This window comes from Oncorhynchus kisutch, linkage group LG12 (genome assembly GCF_002021735.2).
Source record: "Oncorhynchus kisutch isolate 150728-3 linkage group LG12, Okis_V2, whole genome shotgun sequence".
NCBI lineage: Eukaryota > Metazoa > Chordata > Actinopteri > Salmoniformes > Salmonidae > Oncorhynchus > Oncorhynchus kisutch.
This window is the reverse complement of record NC_034185.2, coordinates 16240420-16261036: the sequence shown is the minus strand read 5'-3', so window position 1 is coordinate 16261036 and position 20617 is coordinate 16240420. Positions and strand designations below refer to the sequence as shown.

General features: G+C 44.4%; 1 protein-coding gene across 7 annotated transcripts in view; it reads left to right on the top strand.

Annotated features, from left to right (window-relative positions):
* The window catches only part of LOC109901341 (kinase D-interacting substrate of 220 kDa B), a 56404-nt gene that overhangs the window by 23888 nt on the left and 11899 nt on the right, over nucleotides 1–20617 (top strand). For 2 of the 7 annotated variants that reach the window (XM_031836975.1, XM_031836976.1), the window contains exons 17-26: nucleotides 912–1201; nucleotides 1655–1795; nucleotides 5922–6180; nucleotides 6422–6510; nucleotides 11135–11279; nucleotides 12405–12567; nucleotides 13889–14067; nucleotides 14564–14799; nucleotides 15401–15526; nucleotides 19921–19950. In XM_031836975.1, the coding sequence (XP_031692835.1) occupies nucleotides 912–1201; nucleotides 1655–1795; nucleotides 5922–6180; nucleotides 6422–6510; nucleotides 11135–11279; nucleotides 12405–12567; nucleotides 13889–14067; nucleotides 14564–14799; nucleotides 15401–15526; nucleotides 19921–19950 (1658 nt within the window). The remainder of the gene's footprint in view (nucleotides 1–911; nucleotides 1202–1654; nucleotides 1796–5921; nucleotides 6181–6421; nucleotides 6511–11134; nucleotides 11280–12404; nucleotides 12568–13888; nucleotides 14068–14563; nucleotides 14800–15400; nucleotides 15527–19920; nucleotides 19951–20617) is intronic. The other 5 variants (XM_031836980.1, XM_031836981.1, XM_031836977.1 and 2 more) reach the window with 4 other exon arrangements.

Genomic DNA, 20617 nt, shown 5'->3' with positions numbered 1-20617 from the left:
GGTTTAATCCCAGGCTGTGTCACAACCGGTCCTGATCGGGGGTCCCATTGGGCGGTGCACAATTGGCCCAGCATCGTCCGGGTTAGGGGAGGGTTTGGTCGGGGCAGGCCGTCATTGTAAATAAGAATTAGTTCTTAACTGACTTACCTAGTTAAATAAATAAAAAAATCTAGTCATGAGCAGAGAATCACTAGGTAGTGAGCAGAGAATCACTAGGTAGTGGGCAGAGAATCACTAGGTAGTGGGCAGAGAATCACTAGGTAGTGAGCAGAGAATCACTAGGTAGTGGGCAGAGAATCACTAGGTAGTGAGCAGAGAATCACTAGGTAGTGGGCAGAGAATCACTAGGTAGTGGGCAGAGAATCATTAGGTAGTGGGCAGAGAATCACTAGGTAGTGGGCAGAGAATCACTAGGTAGTGAGCAGAGAATCACTAGGTAGTGGGCAGAGAATCACTAGGTAGTGGGCAGAGAATCACTAGGTAGTGAGCAGAGAATCACTAGGTAGTGGGCAGAGAATCACTAGGTAGTGAGCAGAGAATCACTAGGTAGTGAGCAGAGAATCACTAGGTAGTGGGCAGAGAATCACTAGGTAGTGAGCAGAGAATCACTAGGTAGTGGGCAGAGAATCACTAGGTAGTGACAAATTAGTCAGGTCAGTTTACTTGATTGAATCCCCTTTGGGCAAATGTGTTTGACCTTATTGGCACTACTTTAAATCACTGTCGGTCACTACATTTATAAATACACCAACCACATACTCTGGTGGTTTTCAGTAAGAACTAGGAACAAAGGGTTGTCTAACAGACAATGACAATAAACATTGTTGTTGCGCAAGTTTAGTCAGTAGCCTGCCTCCTGCTTCCAAATGTTTTTATGAATACTGAGTCCTTTTAAATGGATTGTATTTTAGGGAAGAAGAAGTGGAAGAAAACTTGCTGCGTTCCCTCCTTCGTCATCTTCATCTTCATCCTGGGCTGCCTGATCACTGGCATGGCACTCCTCGCCGTCTTCAAGGTGGACGGGGCCAACCAGACGGTGAATGCCGTGCTGATCGCCATGGCATGCGCAGTGGGCCTGGCACTGGTGCTTAACTGCCGGACCTGGTGGCAGGTGGCCGACTCGGTGCTCAACTCTCAGAGGAAGAGGCTGCACAGCGCTGCAAACAAGATGCACAAGCTCAAGAGCGAGGGCTTCATGAAGGTAGCGATGGAAGGCCAGTCGTATATATGCGCGCAAGCACTTGGAAACACATGCACAAAGCATACACACACACACACACACACACACACACACACACACACACACACACACACACACACACACACACACACACACCTGTTTGATTCTCCCTCTCACCATATCACTGGCTTGTAAGGCTAGTATGACCTTTCTCACCCATCCTCCTCCTCTCTCTGTCTCCATCTCTCCTTCTCGCTCTCTCCTCGCTCTCTCTCCTCCTCTCTCTCTCTTCCTCCCCTCTCCTTCTCTATCTCCCTCTTCCTCCCCTCCTTCTCACCCATCCTCCTCCTCTCTCTCTCTCTCTTTCTCCTCGCTCTTCCTCCTATCCTTTTCTCTCTCACCCATCTTCCTCTCTCTCTCTTCCTCCTCTCCTTCTCTCTCTCTATCTCTCTCTCTTTCTCTCTCCTACCTCAGGTGTTGAAGAATGAGGTGGAGCTGATGGCGAGGATGGCTAAGACCATTGATGGCTTCACTCAGAACCAGACACGTCTGGCTGTCATCATAGACGGCCTGGACTCCTGTGAACAGGACAAAGTACTGCAGATGCTGGATACGGTAAGACCGTCTCACCCTTTGTGTTGCCTTGGTCTGCAAATGTAATTATTTCCGAAGACAATCTTTCCCAAGAGAGCAAAGATTACCTAGTTATACTGTACATAGTTATACATCAGTCACAAAGTTTCCAGAAGCTGTCATGGTTTTTCTTATTATTTAAAGTAATAGAATTGTCTTTAATTTAATATTCAAGGGGCATGGTCATCTGAACCAGCTGTTTCTTGTTTACTAATGAAATCTTTGGTCTGAGGAAATAATGGATCTTTTATGCATGATGTCTTTGTAATAATAAGCAACATCCCTCATACGTTTAGAGCGATTTATCTAGACATTTGATAGTAGTCACAAAATCTAATATTTCAATGTATTTTGCACATTTGGATAATGGAGTTATTAGGTAACTGTGAGCTATGGCAGAAAGAGTTTTAGAATAGATTAGAACAAAGTAATATACTCTATCCACCGCACGCACACACACACCTTTTTTTCTCACACACCTCACCAGAACATACTAAGTGGGGTTCACTCTGGCTTTAGATCGGAGACCAGCACCACAACTGCACTTATGGCATCATAAATGTGCTTGATAAAAAGCCAAATTGTGCTGCTCTGTTTGTTGATTTATGAACGGCATTAGAGTCAGTTGACCATGAAGTGTTGCTAGCTAAACTCAGTAACATTGGTCTCAGTGAAGGGGCAGTACATTGGTTTAGGAACTATCTTTCTGACAGAACACAATGTGTATATACTGTCAATCACAAGTCTGGCTTTCTTCAGATTAATAGAGGTGTGCCCCAGGGTTCCATTTTAGCTCCTGTGTTGTTCTCAATTTGTATTAATAATTAGGGAAAGGGGATGCAACCAGCAAAGTTCCATCTATATGCAGATGATACAGTCATATATTCATGTGCTCCTTCTCTGGTTCAGGCTGTTGAAGAGCTCCAGACTGTTTTTCAGTCACCGCAGGCCTCCCTTTATGGTCTCAAACTAGTCTTGAATGTACAAAAAAACAGAATTCATGACCTTTACCAGTGCTAGAACTCTGCCAGAGAAGGTTAGCATTGTCACATCTGGTGGCTTATCCATTGACAAAGTGTCATCCTACAAATACCAAGATATATGGTTGGATGGCAAGTTGTCCTTTAAAGTTCATATGGATAATCTTGTGAGGAAGCTTAAATTGAAATTGGGTTTTCATATTCGTAATAAGTCTTGATTCCCGCTTACGGGTAGAAATAAGCTTTTCATGCCACTTTTCTCTCTCATTGATTATGGTGACTTGTTGTATATGCATGCAACCTCCTCTGTCTTACAGAGAGTGGACTCTGTTTATCATGAATCCTTGCGCTTTATTACAAATGCCAAGTCACTCACCCAACATTGCACCTTGTACCAAATGGTGGGTTGCGCAGAAAGCTACATTTGTATGTGTTTATCTACAAAGCCCTTTTGGGTAAACTCCCCCTTTACCTCTATAGTTGGGTCTCCTTCACAACCACCAGTTACCATACCCGGTCTGCTAGGCGGTTGCTACTTAAAGTCCCAGGACATTTACAGCATTAGCCAAGACTGCCTTCTCGTCTTGTGTACCAGTGGCATGTAATAGTCTACAATCCATACTTCATCTAGATATGTTAGTGCCACTGAATGAATTTAACATTTTGATGGGAAATTCTGTTACAGAGGAGTGGAAATGCTTTTTTTTTAGGCTTGATCATGTTGTTGATGTGTATTGTTGAATGTTTTAATACTGTAATATAGTAATAATGGCACCGGGGGAGATGGCTGCTGTTTTATGGGCTCCTAACCAATCGTGCTACTGTGTGTGTTTTTTCGTGTTATTTGTAACTTATTTTGTACGTGATGTTTCTGCCACCGTCTCGAGTGACCGAAAATAGCGTCTGGATTTCAGAACAGCGATTACTCCCCTCGTACTGGACGAAGATTTTTTCTTTAATGAGTTGGATGCGAAGGATTTACTTCAGACACCGGATAATGCCCAAATCCCTGTCATTCGCATGAAGAAGAGACAGAGATATAGGGGTCGTAGGTTGGGGTGCTATGTAAGAATCCAACGGCGAGTGGGTAACCCACTTCTACCATCAGTCCTATTAGCCAAAGTGCAATCATTGGATAATAAACTAGATGAGCTCCTATCAAGACCTTCCTACCAACATGACATTAAAAACTGTAATATCTTATGTTTCACCGTGTCGTGGCTGGACGACGACATGGATAACATACAGCTGGCTGGGTTTTCCGTGAATCGGCAAGAGAGAACAGCTGCCTCCGGTAAGACAAGGGGTATTGGTATTTTATTAGGATCCCCATTAGCTGTTGCAAAAGCAGCAGCTACTCTTCATACCCCAACCAGAAGCATAACCTAACCAAAAGCCATGGATTACAGGCAACATCCGCACTAAGCTAAAGAGTAGAGCTGCCGCTTTCAAGGAGCAGACTCTAACCCGGACGCTTATAAGAAATCCTGCTATGTCCTCCGACAAACCATCAAACAGGCAAAGTGTCAATACAGGACTAAGATTGAATCCCCTACTACACTAGCTCAGACTATTTCTGACTACAAAGGGAAGCACAGACATGAGCTGCCCAGTGACACGAGCATACCAGACGAGCTAAATTACTTCTATGCGCGCTTTGAGTCAAGCAACACTGAAGCATGCATGAGAGCCCCAGCTGTTCTGGATGACTGTGATCACGCTGTCCATAGCCAATGTGAGTAAGAGCTTTAAACAGGTCAACATTCACAAGGCCGCAGGGCCAGAAAGATTACCAGGACGTGTACTCTGAGCATGCGCTGACCAACTAGCAAGTGTCTTCACTGACATTTTCAATCTGTCCCTGACCGAGTCTGTAATACCAACATGTTTCAAGCAGACCACCATAGTCTCTGTGCCCAAGAACACCAAGGTAACCTGCCTAAATGAATACTGACCTTAGCACTCACGTCTGTAGTCATGAAGTGCTTTGAAAGGCTGGTCATGAATCACATCCACCTCATTATCCCAGAAACCCTAGACCCACTCCAATTTGCATACCGCCCCAACAGATCCACAGATGATGCAATCTCAATTGCACTCCACACTGCCCTTTCCCATCTGGACAAAAGGAACACCTACGTGAGAATGCTATTCATTGATTACAGCTCAGCGTTCAACACCATAGTGCCCTCAAAAGCTCATCACTAAGCTAAGGACCCTGAGACTAAACACCTCCCTCTGCGTGGCCAAGCACGACTCCAACACCATCATTACGTCGACTAGCACAACAGTGCTAGGCCTGATCCCCGACAACGATGAGACAGCCTATAGGGAGGGGGTCAGAGACCTGGCAGTGTGGTGCCAGGATAACAACCTCTCCCTCAATGTGATCAAGACAAAGGAGATTGTGGACTACAGGAAAAGGAGGGCCGAGCACACTCCCATTCTCATCGACAGGGGCTGTAGTGGAGCAGGTTCAGAGCTTCAAGTTCCTTGGTGTCCACATCACCAAGGAACTATCATGGTCCAAACACACCAAGACAGTTGTGAAGAGGGCACGACAACAACCTATTCCCTGTCTGGAGACTGAAAAGATTTGGCATGGGTCCTCAGATCCTCAAAGTTCTACAGCTGCACCATCAAGAGCATCCTGACTGGTTGACTGGTATGGCAACTGCTCAGCCTCCGGCCTTAAGGCACTACATGTTTAGTCACTTTACCTGTACCTACATGTACATATTACCTCAATTTCCTCGACTAACCTGTGCCCCTCACATTGACTCTGTACCAGTACCCCCTGTATATAGCCTCGTTACTGTTATTTTATTGTTGCTCTTTAATTATTTGTTATTTTTCTATTTTAATTTGTTGTTTACGTTAGTTAATAATAGTTTCTCAATACTTATTATTTCTTAACCGTGTTGTTGGTTAAGGGCTTGTGAGTAAGGATTTCACCTGTTGTATTCGGCGCATGTGACAAATAACATTTGATTTGTATTGATAGTTGCTGCTGCCTTGGCGTGGTCTTCCTTGAAAAAGAGACCCTGGGTCTCAATGGGCTTCTCCTGGTTAAATAAAGGCTAAATAAAAAGAAAACATGTGTATCCTGTTCCTCTCCTCTCCACCAGGTGAGAGTGCTCTTCTCCAAAGGCCCCTTCATCTCCATCTTCGCCAGCGACCCCCACATCATCATCAAGGCCATCAACCAGAACCTGAACAGCGTGCTCAGGGACTCCAACATCAACGGTCATGACTACATGAGAAACATCGTCCACCTGCCGGTCTTCCTCAACAGCCGGGGGTTGAGCAGCGCCAGAAAGATGTGTGTGGCAGCGCCCGCTAACGGAGACACCGGAAACTCAGACGGTAATCCAAACCATTCAGACGGTAAAGACAGACTCACACACACACGCCCTGTATGAAAGGAGCTGTAAAAATCTCAGACCACACACACGGGCATGTACACACATGAACACACACATTCAGGCATACACACAAATTAACACACTCACATCCACCTTCGCATTCAGATATGTACACCGGCACACACTTAACTGTATGTGTCAAATCATTGGCTAATATTAGGTCTGGTTTCTCATCTCCTGTTTTTGTTGATATCTGTGTTCAGGCTGGCATGAGGAGCTGGACAGGAAGCTATCCCAGCACAGCATCGGGGAGATGACCAAGTTTGGCAGCAAGACAACCCTGAACCGCAGGGTAAGAGAGAGAAGAGAGAGTGTGTGGGTGGATGGCCTGGTGCTTGACCCCAACCTGTTGGGTTCCCAAAGAGTACATGCATATGGATCAACACCGCCCATCACCAATAGTATGGTCAAAGGACTTCAGTGGTGTCATCATTAAATCAACGTAATAACCACGTCTACACATTAACAGGTTGTCACTTGAACGTGTTTTCATCTTATTCCTGCTTTTGTTTTCTGTTCAAAAGTACTGCACTATAAAGGGAATAGGGCCCCATTTGGCACGCAGACAGTAAAAAGCCAATAGCTGTAAATACGCAATAGGAAATAACTACAACTTCTGTGTATTATGATCTCTTGACTCAATTGTGTTTTTAGAACCCAGTGTGACTGTCCAACTACTGCACTTATTGTGACTTTAATCCAATGAGGCTTAATCCAATCTGCTGCGTTTCTCCCCCACCAAGCCACATGATGTGCAGTTTAGTGTGACTTTAATGTGAGTGGAAGCAGCCTGATTGCTGCGTTCACCATTCTATTCCATATCACTCATCAGTCTGGCATTTCTCCACATTGAGACTGTTTGACCCTATGCTATGTCTGCACATCTATTGGAGAAAGGTCATAGTGATACGTGCGGTAAAACAGAATGGTGAACACCGATCAGGCTGCTTCCACCAGACTAATGCAACCACTCCAGCTGTAACCTACCCTAACCTTAAAGGGCTGATCTGCAGTTGCTACATCCATGGACTTAATCAATTAATAATATGTACCCATTGATTGTTGAAGAATATAACTAATAAATGCCTCATGAGTTTAGTTCAACTGTCACACTCCATGAGAACCCAATGTTTGCAAACAACGTAAATGTAAACAAACACTGTATAGCCTCAAATCAGGGCTAAAACTATACTTTTGATATCATGGATGGTCTGTCCTTGTATCCATAGCTCTATCTATGAATTTGAGAGTGGTTACATTTTTCCAGCCCCATCCCTCAGCTTTTTTACCAAAACAGTAGCCGGGTCACGCTTAACCTTAAACCCCCTCTATTGAGACCCCAGGTGTTGTGTACTCAAGGAGCTATGCCAAATCTCAGGCTCAATTTGTCAACTTTTTCCATTATATTCCCATTTTCTCTACTTTTGAAACACAAGTACACTACGTGACCAAAAGTATGTGGACACCTGATCGTCGAACATCTTATTCCAAAATCATGGGCGTTAATATGGAGTTTGTCCCCCCTTTGCTGCTATAACAGCCTCCACTCTTCTGGGAAGGCTTTCCACATTTCTGCAGGGACTTGCTTCCATTCAGCCACAAGAGCATTAGTGAGGTTACTGAGTTACAGTTCATATAAGGAAATAAATGAGGCCCTAATCGATGGATTTCACATGACTGGGAATACAGAGATGCATCTCAGGTCACAGGTACCTTAAAATAAAAAGGTAGGGGTGTGGATCAGAAAACCAGTCAGTATCTGGTGCGACCACCATTTGCATCATGCAACGCGACACATCTTCGCATAGAGTTGATCAGGCTGTTGATGTTGTCCCACTCCTCTTCAATGGCTGTTGCTGGATATCAAATCAAATGTTATTTGTCACATGCTCTGAATACAACAGGTGTAGTAGACCTTACCGTGAAATGCTTACCGACAAGTCCTTAACCACAATGCAGTTTTTACCAAATATAATAAAATAAATTATAAAATAACAAGTAACACACCATAACAATAACAAGGCTATATACAGGGGGTACTGGTAAATCAAATCAAATGTTATTTGTCACATACACATGGTTAGCAGATGTTAATGCGAGTGTAGCGAACTAGAATGCTTGTGCTTCTAGTTCCGACAATGCAGTAATAACCAACAAGTAATCTAACTAACAATTCCAAAACTACTGTCTTATACACACAAGTGTAAGGGGATAAAGAATATGTACATAAGGATATATGAATGAGTGATGGTACAGAGCAGCATAGGCAAGATACAGTAGATGGTATCGAGTACAGTATATACATATGAGATGAGTATGTAAACAAAGTGGCATAGTTAGTGGCTAGTGATACATGTATTACATAAGGATACAGTCGATGATATAGAGTACAGTATATACGTATGCATATGAGATGAATAATGTAGGGTAAGTAACATTTGCTGCGCCTTCTTCACGATGCTGTCTGTGTGAGTGGACCAATTCAGTTTGTCTGTGATGTGTATGCCGAGGAACTTAAAACTTGCTACCCTCTTCACTACTGTTCCATCGATGTGGATAGGGGGGTGTTCCCTCTGCTGTTTCCTGAAGTCCACAATCATCTCCTTAGTTTTGTTGACGTTGAGTGTGAGGTTATTTTCCTGACACCACACTCCGAGGGCCCTCACCTCCTCCCTGTAGGCCGTCTCGTCGTTGTTGGTAATCAAGCCTACCACTGTACCCCCGCACATTGGTACAGAGTCAATGTGCGGGGGTACAGGTTAGTCGAGGTAATTTGTACATGTAGGTTGGGGTAAAGTAACAACTATGCATAGATAACAAACAGCAAGTAGCAGCAGTGTAAAAACGTCTGGGTGGCCATTTGATTCATCAGTCTTGTGGCTTGGGGGTAGAAACAGTTAAGAAACCTTTTGGACCTAGACTTGGTGCTCCGGTACTGCTTGCCGTGTGGTAGCAGAGTGACAGTCTATGACTAGGGTGGCTGGAGTCTTTGACTTCCTCTGACACCTTCCTCTGACACCAATATTGGCGGGAACTGGAACACGCTGTCGTACATGTCGATCCAGAGCATCCCAAACGTGCTCAATGGGTGACATGTCTGGTTAATATGCAGGCCTTGGACGAACTGAGACATTTTCAGCTTCTGGGAATTGTGTACAAATCCTTGCGACATTGGGTCGTGCATTATTGTGCTGAAATAGGAGGTGATGGCAGCGGATGAATGGCACGACATTGGGCCTCCAGGATCTCGTCAAGGAATCTCTGTGCATTCAAATTGCCATCGATAAAATGCAATTGTATTCATTGTCAGCAGCTTATGCCTACCCATAACATAACCCCCCCCCCACCACCATGGGGCACTCTGTTCACAACGTTGACATCAGCAAACCGCTTGCCCACACAACGCAATACACACTGTCTGCCATCTGCTCGGTACAGTTGAAACCGGGATTCATCTGTCAAGAGCACACTTCTGCAGCGTGACAGTGGCCATCACAGGTGAGCATTCACCCACTGAAGTCTGTTACGACACCGAATTGCAGTTAGGTCAAGACCCTGGTGAGGACGATGAGCACGCAGATGAGCTTTCCTGAGACAGTTTCTGACAGTTTATGCAAACCCACAGTTACATCAGCTGTCTTGGTGGCTGGTCTCAGACGATCCCGCAGAAGAAGAAGCCGACTGTGGAGGTCCTGGGCTGGAGTGGTTACACGTGGTCTGCGGTTGTGAGGCCAGTTGGACATACTGCCAAATTCTATAAAATGCTGTTGGAGGTGGCTTATGGTAGAGAAATTAACATAAAATTCTCTGGCATCAGCTCTGGTGAACATGTTGTGTGTTTTATTTTTGTGTGTGTGTGTAACGGCTAAGGGCCGTGTTGCGTCATGCGAAGAACAATCCTTACCACAACCCCTCGTGCCTTATTGCTTATATATATATATAGATAGATAGATTCTTTAGGTGACTTTTTGCAAACTCTAAACGGGCTGTCATGTGCCTTTTACTGGGGAGTGGCTTCCGTCTGGCCACTCTACTACCATAAAGGCCTGATTGGTGGAGTGCTGCAGAGATGGTTGTCCTTCTGGAAGGTTCTCCCATCTCCACAGATGAACTCTAGAGCTCTGTCAGAGTGACCATCAGGTTCTTGGTCACCTCCCTGACCAAGGCCCTTTCCCCCCGATTGCTCAGTTTGGCCAGGTGGCCAGCTCTAGGAAGAGTCTTGGTAGTTCCAAACTTCTTCCATTTAAGAATGATGGAGGCCACTGTGTTCTTGGGGACATTCAATGCTGCAGAATATTTTTGGTACCCTTCCCCAGATCTGTGCCTCGACACAATCCTGTGTCAGGGGCTCTACGGACAATTCCTTCAACCTCATGGCTTGGTTTTTACTCTGACATGCACTGTCAACTGTAGGACCTTTTAATATAGACAGGTGTGTGCATTTCCAAATCAATTGAATTTACCACAGGTGGACTCAAATCAAGTTGTAGAAACATCTCAAGGATGATCAATGGAAACAGGATGCATCTGAGCTCCATTTCGAGTCTCATAGCAGAGGGTCTGAATACCTATGTACATAAGGTATTTTTTAAATATTTTTTAAATAAATTTGCAAACATTTCTAAAAACCTGTTTTTGCTTTGTCATTATGGGTTATTGTGTATAGATTGATTGTGAAAAAAGTTGTAATCTATTTTAGAATAAGGCTGTGATGTAACAAAATGTGGAAAAAATGAAGGGATCTGAATACGTTCCGAATGCACTGTGTATATAATGCCCAACTATATATCTATTATTAGAATATATGTTACTGTTATATATATTTTTGTAAATAGCGCACCTTTTTGCACTTCCAGTAATACCCTACACCCCGGTATGGTATTCTGGATACCACCCAACCATATGTCTCTGCATAGGACACGTACCGGCGACGTCAAATGCAGAGGACGGTGACACGGCAGATGTCCTTTGACCTGAGCAAGCTGCTGGTGACAGAAGACTGGTTCAGTGACATCAGCCCCCAGACCATGAGGAGGCTGCTCAACATCGTCTCTGTCACGGGTGGGTCACGCACACACACCCACGTTGACTCACGCGTCCACACACGCATATGGACACACCTACACACACATGCACACCCACATGTACGCTTGCACATGCACACGCACAGACACACACTAGAGGTCATCACAGATATACCCGAACTCGATTACCTGAGATCTGAACCTGTCGGATCCACATTTCTGGTGTGGACCCTTGGATCCCGGGTCGGATCACTCTCGGTGGCCATGGACCTCGGATCTGCTGAAAATATGTGAAATATCAAAAAGATCCAAAATTATATTTGAAGAAGAAAATATCCTGATGAAAATATATCCTCTATAAATCACATTTGCTACGCGTGGCATTTGGTTCAGTCAATAGCATTAATCTCTCTCCTCTGCCTCTCTCTATCTGGCTTGAGCTCTGCTATAGTGAACTTGCAACATTGTTTCAACTGGGCCCTCACTGTCTCCCAGACACAGCTGTATTTGTGTTCAGAGAAGTGTTCAGCCCATTTTATGACGTTTCCACTGGAGATATGGGATCAGCAATATGTTGCTATTTCACACCAAGGCGCAGAGGTTAGTTAAGCCCATCGAGAAGTCTGATGTTGTAAAGATTTTTCAAATACAGTGAGGAACTATGGTCATTCACAATGGATGTACAACACTGTTGGCTTTCTGTGTGTGGTGACAAAATACATACTTTGAGAGGCTCAGCTGGTCATAAGTGGTGTTGAGTTAAAGAAATTGCCTACTATCAGACATGCCCAAATGGTAACTTTTATAGGCCTACATTTGTACACATTTGTACTTCTATGCATGCTGAAGAAAAATATATTTAAAAAATAACCATGAAGAAAAAGGGCAAAGAATTCACACAATGAAACAATGAATGAGCACAAAGAGCATTCTGGAGAGAGACGCCCATCGTGCCTTTTAGCCACACACCCCTTCTTCTGGTACCGACATTTTAAATTAGGGATGTCACACACTTTAACGCACACACTTTGTTTACCACAAGTTTACTCACTGAGTTTACTACATGAACCACAATGGACCATACAGATTATGGATGAATTTTATTGAGGAAAGCATGTTAGTTTTGTCCAGTCTGACTTACACAATGCTGGTCTGTCTATAGGTCGTCTGCTGAGGGCAAATCAGATTATGTTTAACTGGGACCGCCTGGCATCGTGGATCAACCTTACTGAGACGTGGCCCTACAGGACCTCCTGGCTCATCTTGTTCCTGGAGGAGACTGAAGGCATCCCTGACCAGGTCGCCCTCAAGACTATCTACGAGAGGTAATGTAGAGACCCCGTAAAACTACATCAAAGACCATCTAGCAGAGGTAATATACTGTAGTCCCCCTCTACCCCTATAAAACTGGGCCCCCCTCAAGACCATCTAGCAGAGGTAATATACTGTAGATCCCCCTCTACCCCTATAAAACTGGGCCCCCCTCAAGACCATCTAGCAGAGGTAATATACTGTAGATCCCCTCTACCCCTATAAAACTGGGCCCCCCTCAAGACCATCTAGCAGAGGTAATATACTGTAGATCCCCCTCTACCCCTATAAAACTGGGCCCCCCTCAAGACCATCTAGCAGAGGTAATATACTGTAGATCCCCAATCCCCTTTCCCAACCTTAAAATGTCTTTTTGAAACACCTGTCCTAATTATAGAACTTAGGAACTGTTTAGTTGCGTGAGAGAGGGTTTTATTTCATTTTGAAAGATCTGTCTGAAAATGTGAGGCCAAAGAAGAACTACATTTTCACAAAGAGACACAGTGGAAAAGTTATTATCGAAAAAAGAATACATTTACTCCCACTGATCCATTGAGAGAGTTATATCCCAAATGGCACCCTATTCCCTATATAGTGCACTATGGCAGGTAGCCTGGTGGGTAGGAGCATTGGGCCAGTAACTGAAAGGTTGCTGGATCGAATCCCTGAGTTGACTAAGGTAAAAATCTGTTGTTCTGCCCTTGAGCAAGGCTGTTTAACCCACTGTTCCCCTGGACACCGATGACATGAATGTCGATTAAGGCAGCCCCCCACACCTCTCTAATTCAGAGGGGTTTGGTTAAATGCAGAAGACACATTTCAGTTGATGCATTTAGTTGTACCACTGACTAGGTATCCCCCTTTATTTTCCTTTTGTACAAGAGTAGTGCACTATATAGGGAACAGGGTGCCATTTGGAACACACAAAATCTCTGACGTGATGAAACAGTCAGATTAGTCACTGGGCAATAAGGATTAGTTCAATTGGTTGAATCGTCATTATAATTGCATCCCATTGGTTGGATTAGTGTATTTTAATGTCAATTACTTCTCAGACAGAAGCTTAGTTGCTGCAAAATAAAGTTGGGTGGTTTTTCGTGTGTAAAAGTGTGTTGCCGAAAAGAAATAATGACTTATGTTCTATTTACGTTTTTGCCACTGAATGATTCAAATGTCCTTCATTGTCACTCCAAATACAATAATATGTCATTCAAAAGACTAATCCATGAAGCTCACAGAATGTCAAACTAAAGAAGCAACCTTTCAGTGTAGAAGAGCTATAGCTCTTTCCTCGCCTGTCTTCATTAGGCTTCAGTCTTACCTCTGCTGTTTTAGGATCTCCAAGAACATTCCCACCACTAAAGACGTGGAGCCCCTGTTGGAGATTGACGGGGATGTGCGTAGCTTCGAGGTGTTCCTCTCCTCTCGGACACCCGTCCTCAGTGCACGCGACATCAAAACCTTCCTACCCTGCACCGTCAACCTCGACCCCAAACTACGAGAGATCATCGCAGGTGAGGGAGAGCATATCACCGAATAATCAGGGTTCCAGACAAATAATTCCAATACGTTTTGGAAATATTATGCAGGCATCCATTCTCTTTACAACTTTAATAACAACTTGCAGATTTTGGAATGTATCAGGAATTTGTCAGATGAGTTGATGTTATTATTTTAGATTTCAATTGTTTTGATTTAAACTCTTTCCATTTCTCTGTCTGCGTTCCTCTCCTCCCAGACGTGCATGCTGCAGGTGAGGGCGAGCATAGCTAGCTGTGTCTGTGTCAAGTAATTAGGGTTCCACACAAGTCAGGCCAGAACCTTTTGTCGATATGATGTAGGCAATCTGAATACAACTGTTGTCTTTTGGATGTCATCACAGTTACAGTAAGTCATATGGTTTCATGTCTATGTGCAGATCCAACTTTTTTCCCGGACTTTACATTATGAATTACATTATAACATTTAATGACACATTTCTCTTTACCTGTCTCTCTTCTTTCCCCCCAGACGTGCGTGCTGCCAGGGAACAGATGAGCATTAGAGCGGTGACCTATCCCAGCCTGCCCCTGCAGGAAGCTGCTCCCCGCCCCACCTCCGTCTACAGCCAGCAGTCAGGCATGTCCGCCTGCACCCCCTCCACCTCCTTCAATGGGCACTTCAACCCCCCAGGGCTGGTGTCCCCACCGCCCCACAGCAGCAACTACAGTGGTATGGCTGGCCCCCAGCACCCCTTCTATAACAGGGTGAGTGTATGAGAAAGAACACCCTCATGTCGCCAAGGACATTGCTATTCTATATAGGACTGAGAAGGGCCTGATTCCAAACGGAATGACCAAAGTTTCACTTGTAGATCATCTGGCTCGTGTCAGTTAACTCATTCAGTCGTATGCTGCCTGGTAGGCGATCACTGACGGCCTCTGTAATAAAGCAAAGGGCTTTGGACCTTAACACATTCCTTTGCCTACATTTCCCACCTTGTTATCGTCCCCATTCTCATTTTGTGGGACACTTCTGGTTTATAATTTGCAGAGCTGTCTTGTTATTTATAGTTCCAATTTAAGTTGAAGTCTCTGTGCTGTAACATGATGAGGTGTTTGTACTGTGTGACCCCTTGTTTGTACATGGATACATACATACATACATACATACATACGTACACTAAGTACGCATGTATGTATGTATTTGACATGCTGTGGCTGTTTAATTTGCTTCAGTCTGTATTTCATATCTCAGACACCTCAATTGTTACGCTGGTTTCATATTTAAGTGTTTTTAATTTATTTTTAATTTTACCCCATGTTAAATGTGTTTCCTTTCTTCCTGGTATTCCCCCCTTCCCTCCAGCCATATTTTCCCCATCATGTTTACCAGCTGCCACGCCAATATGTGGGCAGTTTCCCTGTTCATGCTCCTCCACCACGCCCATTCCCACTTAAAAGTGGCTTTCCCCGGGATCCGAGCAGTGGACTCGTAAGTATTAGAGGTAGTGAGTAGAGATAGTTGATCTAGAATGGATGTATAACCATGTTATAGAGAGAGAAATGATTGTCCTTTCAAATTTCATTAGCTTATATATGCTTGTTTGAACCTTCTGATTTGGGTTGTTTGAACATCAGAACATTCCGGATTCTATCAGAGACGTTCATCTCACCAGATAACCCACCCCCTATTGCAGAAACATGCTTCCACTCTCCCTTTCTCTTTCTTTGTCAGACATCTCCCTCCCACACAGACACACACACAGACAGGGCTCTAAAGTGCATCCGAATTTGGTCTCATATCCGACATATGTATCTGTAGCAAATCGCCGGGATCGACTTTTATATTCATAAACCATGTCGTGGGCCGTTGTAAAACTACTTGTGCGTTAACCACTTGTTTACACATTGTTCAGTCATATTTCCTCGTTGGCTAGCTAGCTAACAACCTGGTTACTACCAGTATAGGATAGGAAAAGGGACAGCTTCTTCAGGAGATCAATGATCATAGCAATGAATGAATGACATACAGTGCCTTGCGAAAGTATTCGGCCCCCTTGAACTTTGCGACCTTTTGCCACATTTCAGGCTTCAAACATAAAGATATAAAACTGTATTTTTTTGTGAAGAATCAACAACAAGTGGGACACAATCATGAAGTGGAATGACATTTATTGGATATTTAAAACTTTTTTAACAAATCAAAAACTGAAAAATTGGGCGTGCAAAATTATTCAGCCCCCTTAAGTTAATACTTTGTAGCGCCACCTTTTGCTGCGATTACAGCTGTAAGTCGCTTGGGGTATGTCTCTATCAAAACAGCTCGAACTCAGTGAGGTTGGATGGAGAGCATTTGTGAACAGCAGTTTTCAGTTCTTTCCACAGATTCTCGATTGGATTCAGGTCTGGACTTTGACTTGGCCATTCTAACACCTGGATATGTTTATTTTTGAACCATTCCATTGTTGATTTTGCTTTATGTTTTGGATCATTGTCTTGTTGGAAGACAAATCTCCGTCCCAGTCTCAGGTCTTTTGCAGACTCCATCAGGTTTTCTTCCAGAATGGTCCTGTATTTGGCTCCATCCATCTTCCCATCAATTTTAACCATATTCCCTGTCCCTGCTGAAGAAAAGCAGGCCCAAACCATGATGCTGCCACCACCATGTTTGACAGTGGGGATGGTGTGTTCAGGGTGATGCGCTGTGTTGCTTTTACGCCAAACATAACGTTTTGCATTGTTGCCAAAAAGTTCAATTTTGGTTTCATCTGACCTGAGCACCTTCTTCCACATGTTTGGTGTGTCTCCCAGGTGGCTTGTGGCAAACTTTAAACAACACTTTTTATGGATATCTTTAAGAAATGGCTTTCTTCTTGCCACTCTTCCATAAAGGCCAGATTTGTGCAATATACGACTGATTGTTGTCCTATGGACAGAGTCTCCCACCTCAGCTGTAGATCTCTGCAGTTCATCCAGAGTGATCATGGGCCTCTTGGCTGCATCTCTGATCAGTCTTCTCCTTGTATGAGCTGAAAGTTTAGAGGGACGGCCAGGTCTTGGTAGATTTGCAGTGGTCTGATACTCCTTCCATTTCAATATTATCGCTTGCACAGTGCTCCTTGGGATGTTTAAAGCTTGGGAAATCTTTTTGTATCCAAATCCGGCTTTAAACTTCTTCACAACAGTATCTCGGACCTGCCTGGTGTGTTTCTTGTTCTTCATGATGCTCTCTGCGCTTTTAACGGACCTCTGAGACTATCACAGTGCAGGTGCATTTATACGGAGACTTGATTACACACAGGTGGATTGTATTTATCATCATTAGTCATTTAGGTCAACATTGGATCATTCAGAGATCCTCACTGAACTTCTGGAGAGAGTTTGCTGCAGTGAAAGTAAAGGGGCTGAATAATTTTGCACGCCCAATTTTTACGTTTTTGATTTGTTAAAAAAGTTTGACATATCCAATAAATGTCGTTCCACTTCATAATTGTGTCCCACTTGTTGTTGATTCTTCACAAAAAAATACAGTTTTATATCTTTATGTTTGAAGCCTGAAATGTGGCAAAAGGTCGCAAAGTTCAAGGGGGCCGAATACTTTCGCAAGGCACTGTATCTCTTGCATTTTGTCATCACAAATCTGACGTTTTTAAGAGACGGTGTACACTTCAATGTAATCCATCTAAATAGGAAAATCAAGCTTTAACACAATGTCGAAACCTATTATTCCACATATTATTATGTCATTTCAATAACCGTTATTCCTATCAAAATTGTAGCTTTTATAATAACCTAATTTCTTTACAATGTTACATGTTAGTTTTCTTTACAATGTTACATGTTAGCTCAACATGTGCTTCAAAAGTAGCTAGAATTCATATAGGCCCGATATAGGCTGTGTAGGCTGTATCTGCTCCTAGATTTCATGTGGTGCTCCTAACTTTTTAAATTTGGGAGCACCAGTGCGTGCCACCAATCAAAAATGATCATTTAGAACTCTGTACACAGACACAAACACACAGAGAAACTAGAAACACAGAAACATTGACCCTGCTATGACAGCATCCAACTGTCCTAAAAAACACTGAATGCCGCAGAGACATCAAAAACATTATTCTCATAGTCACAATGAAGGCATGCCCTCACTCTCCTCTTTCTCTCCACTGTCTCTCTCCTCTCTCTTTCTCTCTCACTCTTTCTCTCTCTCTCCACTCTCTTCCTCTCTCTACTCTCTCCACTCTCTTCCTCTCTCCTCTCTCTCTCTCCACTCCCTCTCTCCTCTCTCTCTCTCCACTCTCTTCCTCTCTCCTCTCTCTCTATCTCTCTCTCCACTCTCTTCCTCTCTCCTCTCTCTCTCTCAAATCTCTTCCTCTCTCCTCTCTCTCTATCTCTCTCTCCACTCTCTTCCTCTCTCTTCTCTCTACTCTCTTCCTCTCTCCACTCTCTACTCTCTTCCTCTCTCCACTCTCTCTCTTTCTCTCTCTACTCTCTTCCTCTCCTTTCTCTCTCTCTCCTCTCTCTCCCTCTCTCCACTCTCTTCCTCTCTCTCTCTCCACTCCCTCTCTCCTCTCTCTCTCCACTCTCTTCCTCTCTCCTCTCTCTATCTCTCTCTCCACTCTCTTCCTCTCTCTCTCTCTCCACTCTCTTCCTCTCTCCTCTCTCTCTCTCTCTCTCTCTCTCTCTCTCTCTCTCTCTCTCTCCTCTCTCTCCCCCTCTCACTCTCTTCCTCTCTCCACTCTCTCTCTCTCTCTCTCTCTCTCTCTCCTCTCTCCCCCCTCTCCACTCTCTTCCTCTCTCCTCTCTCTCCACTCTCTTCCTCTCTCCTCTCTCTCTCTCCACTCTCTTCCTCTCTCCTCTCTCTCTCCACTCTCTTCCTCTCTCCTCTCTCTCTATCTCTACTCTCTTCCTCTCTCCTCTCTCTCTCCTCTCTCTCCCCCTCTCCACTCTCTTCCTCTCTCCTCTCTCTCCACTCTCTTCCTCTCTACTCTCTTCCTCTCTCCTCTCTCTCTCCTCTCTCCCCCTCTCCACTCTCTTCCTCTCTCCTCTCTCTCCACTCTCTTCCTCTCTCCTCTCTCTCTATCTCCACTCTCTTCCTCTCTCCTCTCTCTATCTCTCTCTCCACTCTCTTTCTCTCTCCACTCTCTTCCTCTCTCCTCTCTCTCTATCTCTCTCTCCACTCTCTTCCTCTCTCCTCTCTCTCCACTCTCTTCCTCTCTCCTCTCTCTCTCTCCACTCTCTTCCTCTCTCCTCTCTCTCTATCTCTCTCTCCACTCTCTTCCTCTCTCCTCTCTCCACTCTCTTCCTCTCTCCTCTCTCTCTATCTCTCTCTCCACTCTCTTCCTCTCTCCACTCTCTATCTCTCTCTCCACTCTCTTCCTCTCTCCTCTCTCTCTATCTCTCTCTCCACTCTCTTCCTCTCTCCTCTCTCTCTCTCCACTCTCTTCCTCTCTCCTCTCTCTATCTCTCTCTCCACTCTCTTCCTCTCTCCTCTCTCTATCTCTCTCTCCACTCTCTTTCTCTCTCCACTCTCTTCCTCTCTCCTCTCTCTCTATCTCTCTCTCCACTCTCATCCTCTCTTCCTCTCTCCTCTCTCTCTATCTCTCTCTCCACTCTCTTCCTCTCTCCTCTCTCTCTATCTCTCTCTCCACTCTCTTCCTCTCTCCTCTCTCTCTATCTCTCTCTCCACTCTCTTCCTCTCTCCACTCTTGAAGATATGTATGTTTCCCTAATGTTTTTTTCTCCTAAGACGATAATGTTGGCATCTGTGTGTCTTCCTAATGTTCTCTCCTCACATCCCTCTCTGGTGAACACCTGCAGTAGCCACTCCCTCCTCACCCTTCCATCTGTTTCTCTCCACCTCTCGTTCTCTCTCCTCCCTCCAAGCAGTTTAAGGTACCGTCTTTGAAAAAGAAGCAGGTACTGAATCCATTCAGATGTTTTCCCTAACTCCTCCTAACTAGACCTAGACCGACAAAACTGACCCCCTTCGGAAGGGATCTGACCTCTGTAATCCCAGCATGCACCTTGGAAACTCTAGCCCACTCTCTTGAATGGGAACTAGGAGTTACAGGCATGCTACACTGGAGTAATACCTTTTTGCAGAGCGCAAGAAGCTCCCATTCATGTCAATGAAACCTGGGTGGAAGTTCCCGAGGAGGTGTGGTATATGGCCAATATATCACGATAAGGGCTGTCCTTATGAACGACTCAACGCGGAGTGCCTGGATACAGACCTTAGCTGTGGTATATTGGCCATATATCACAAACCCCCAAGGTGCCTTATTGCTATTATAAACTGGTTACCAATGTAATTAGAGCAGTAAAAATGTTTTGTCATACCTCTGATATACCACAGCTTTCAGCCAATCAGCATTCAGGGCTCGAACCACCAGTTTATAATATTTTTTTTGTCATGTGTGGCTCACACCCGAGAACACTTGATAAAGTGGCGTATGTTCTGCTCACGCCATCAAAAAACTGCACATCCAGTATAGTAGCTGAAAAGCTGGTTTTGTGACACTAGTGTAGCTCCCTTGTTAGGGCACTAAGTGATGCTACAAGGCGGCTGACTAGTGAAATCTTT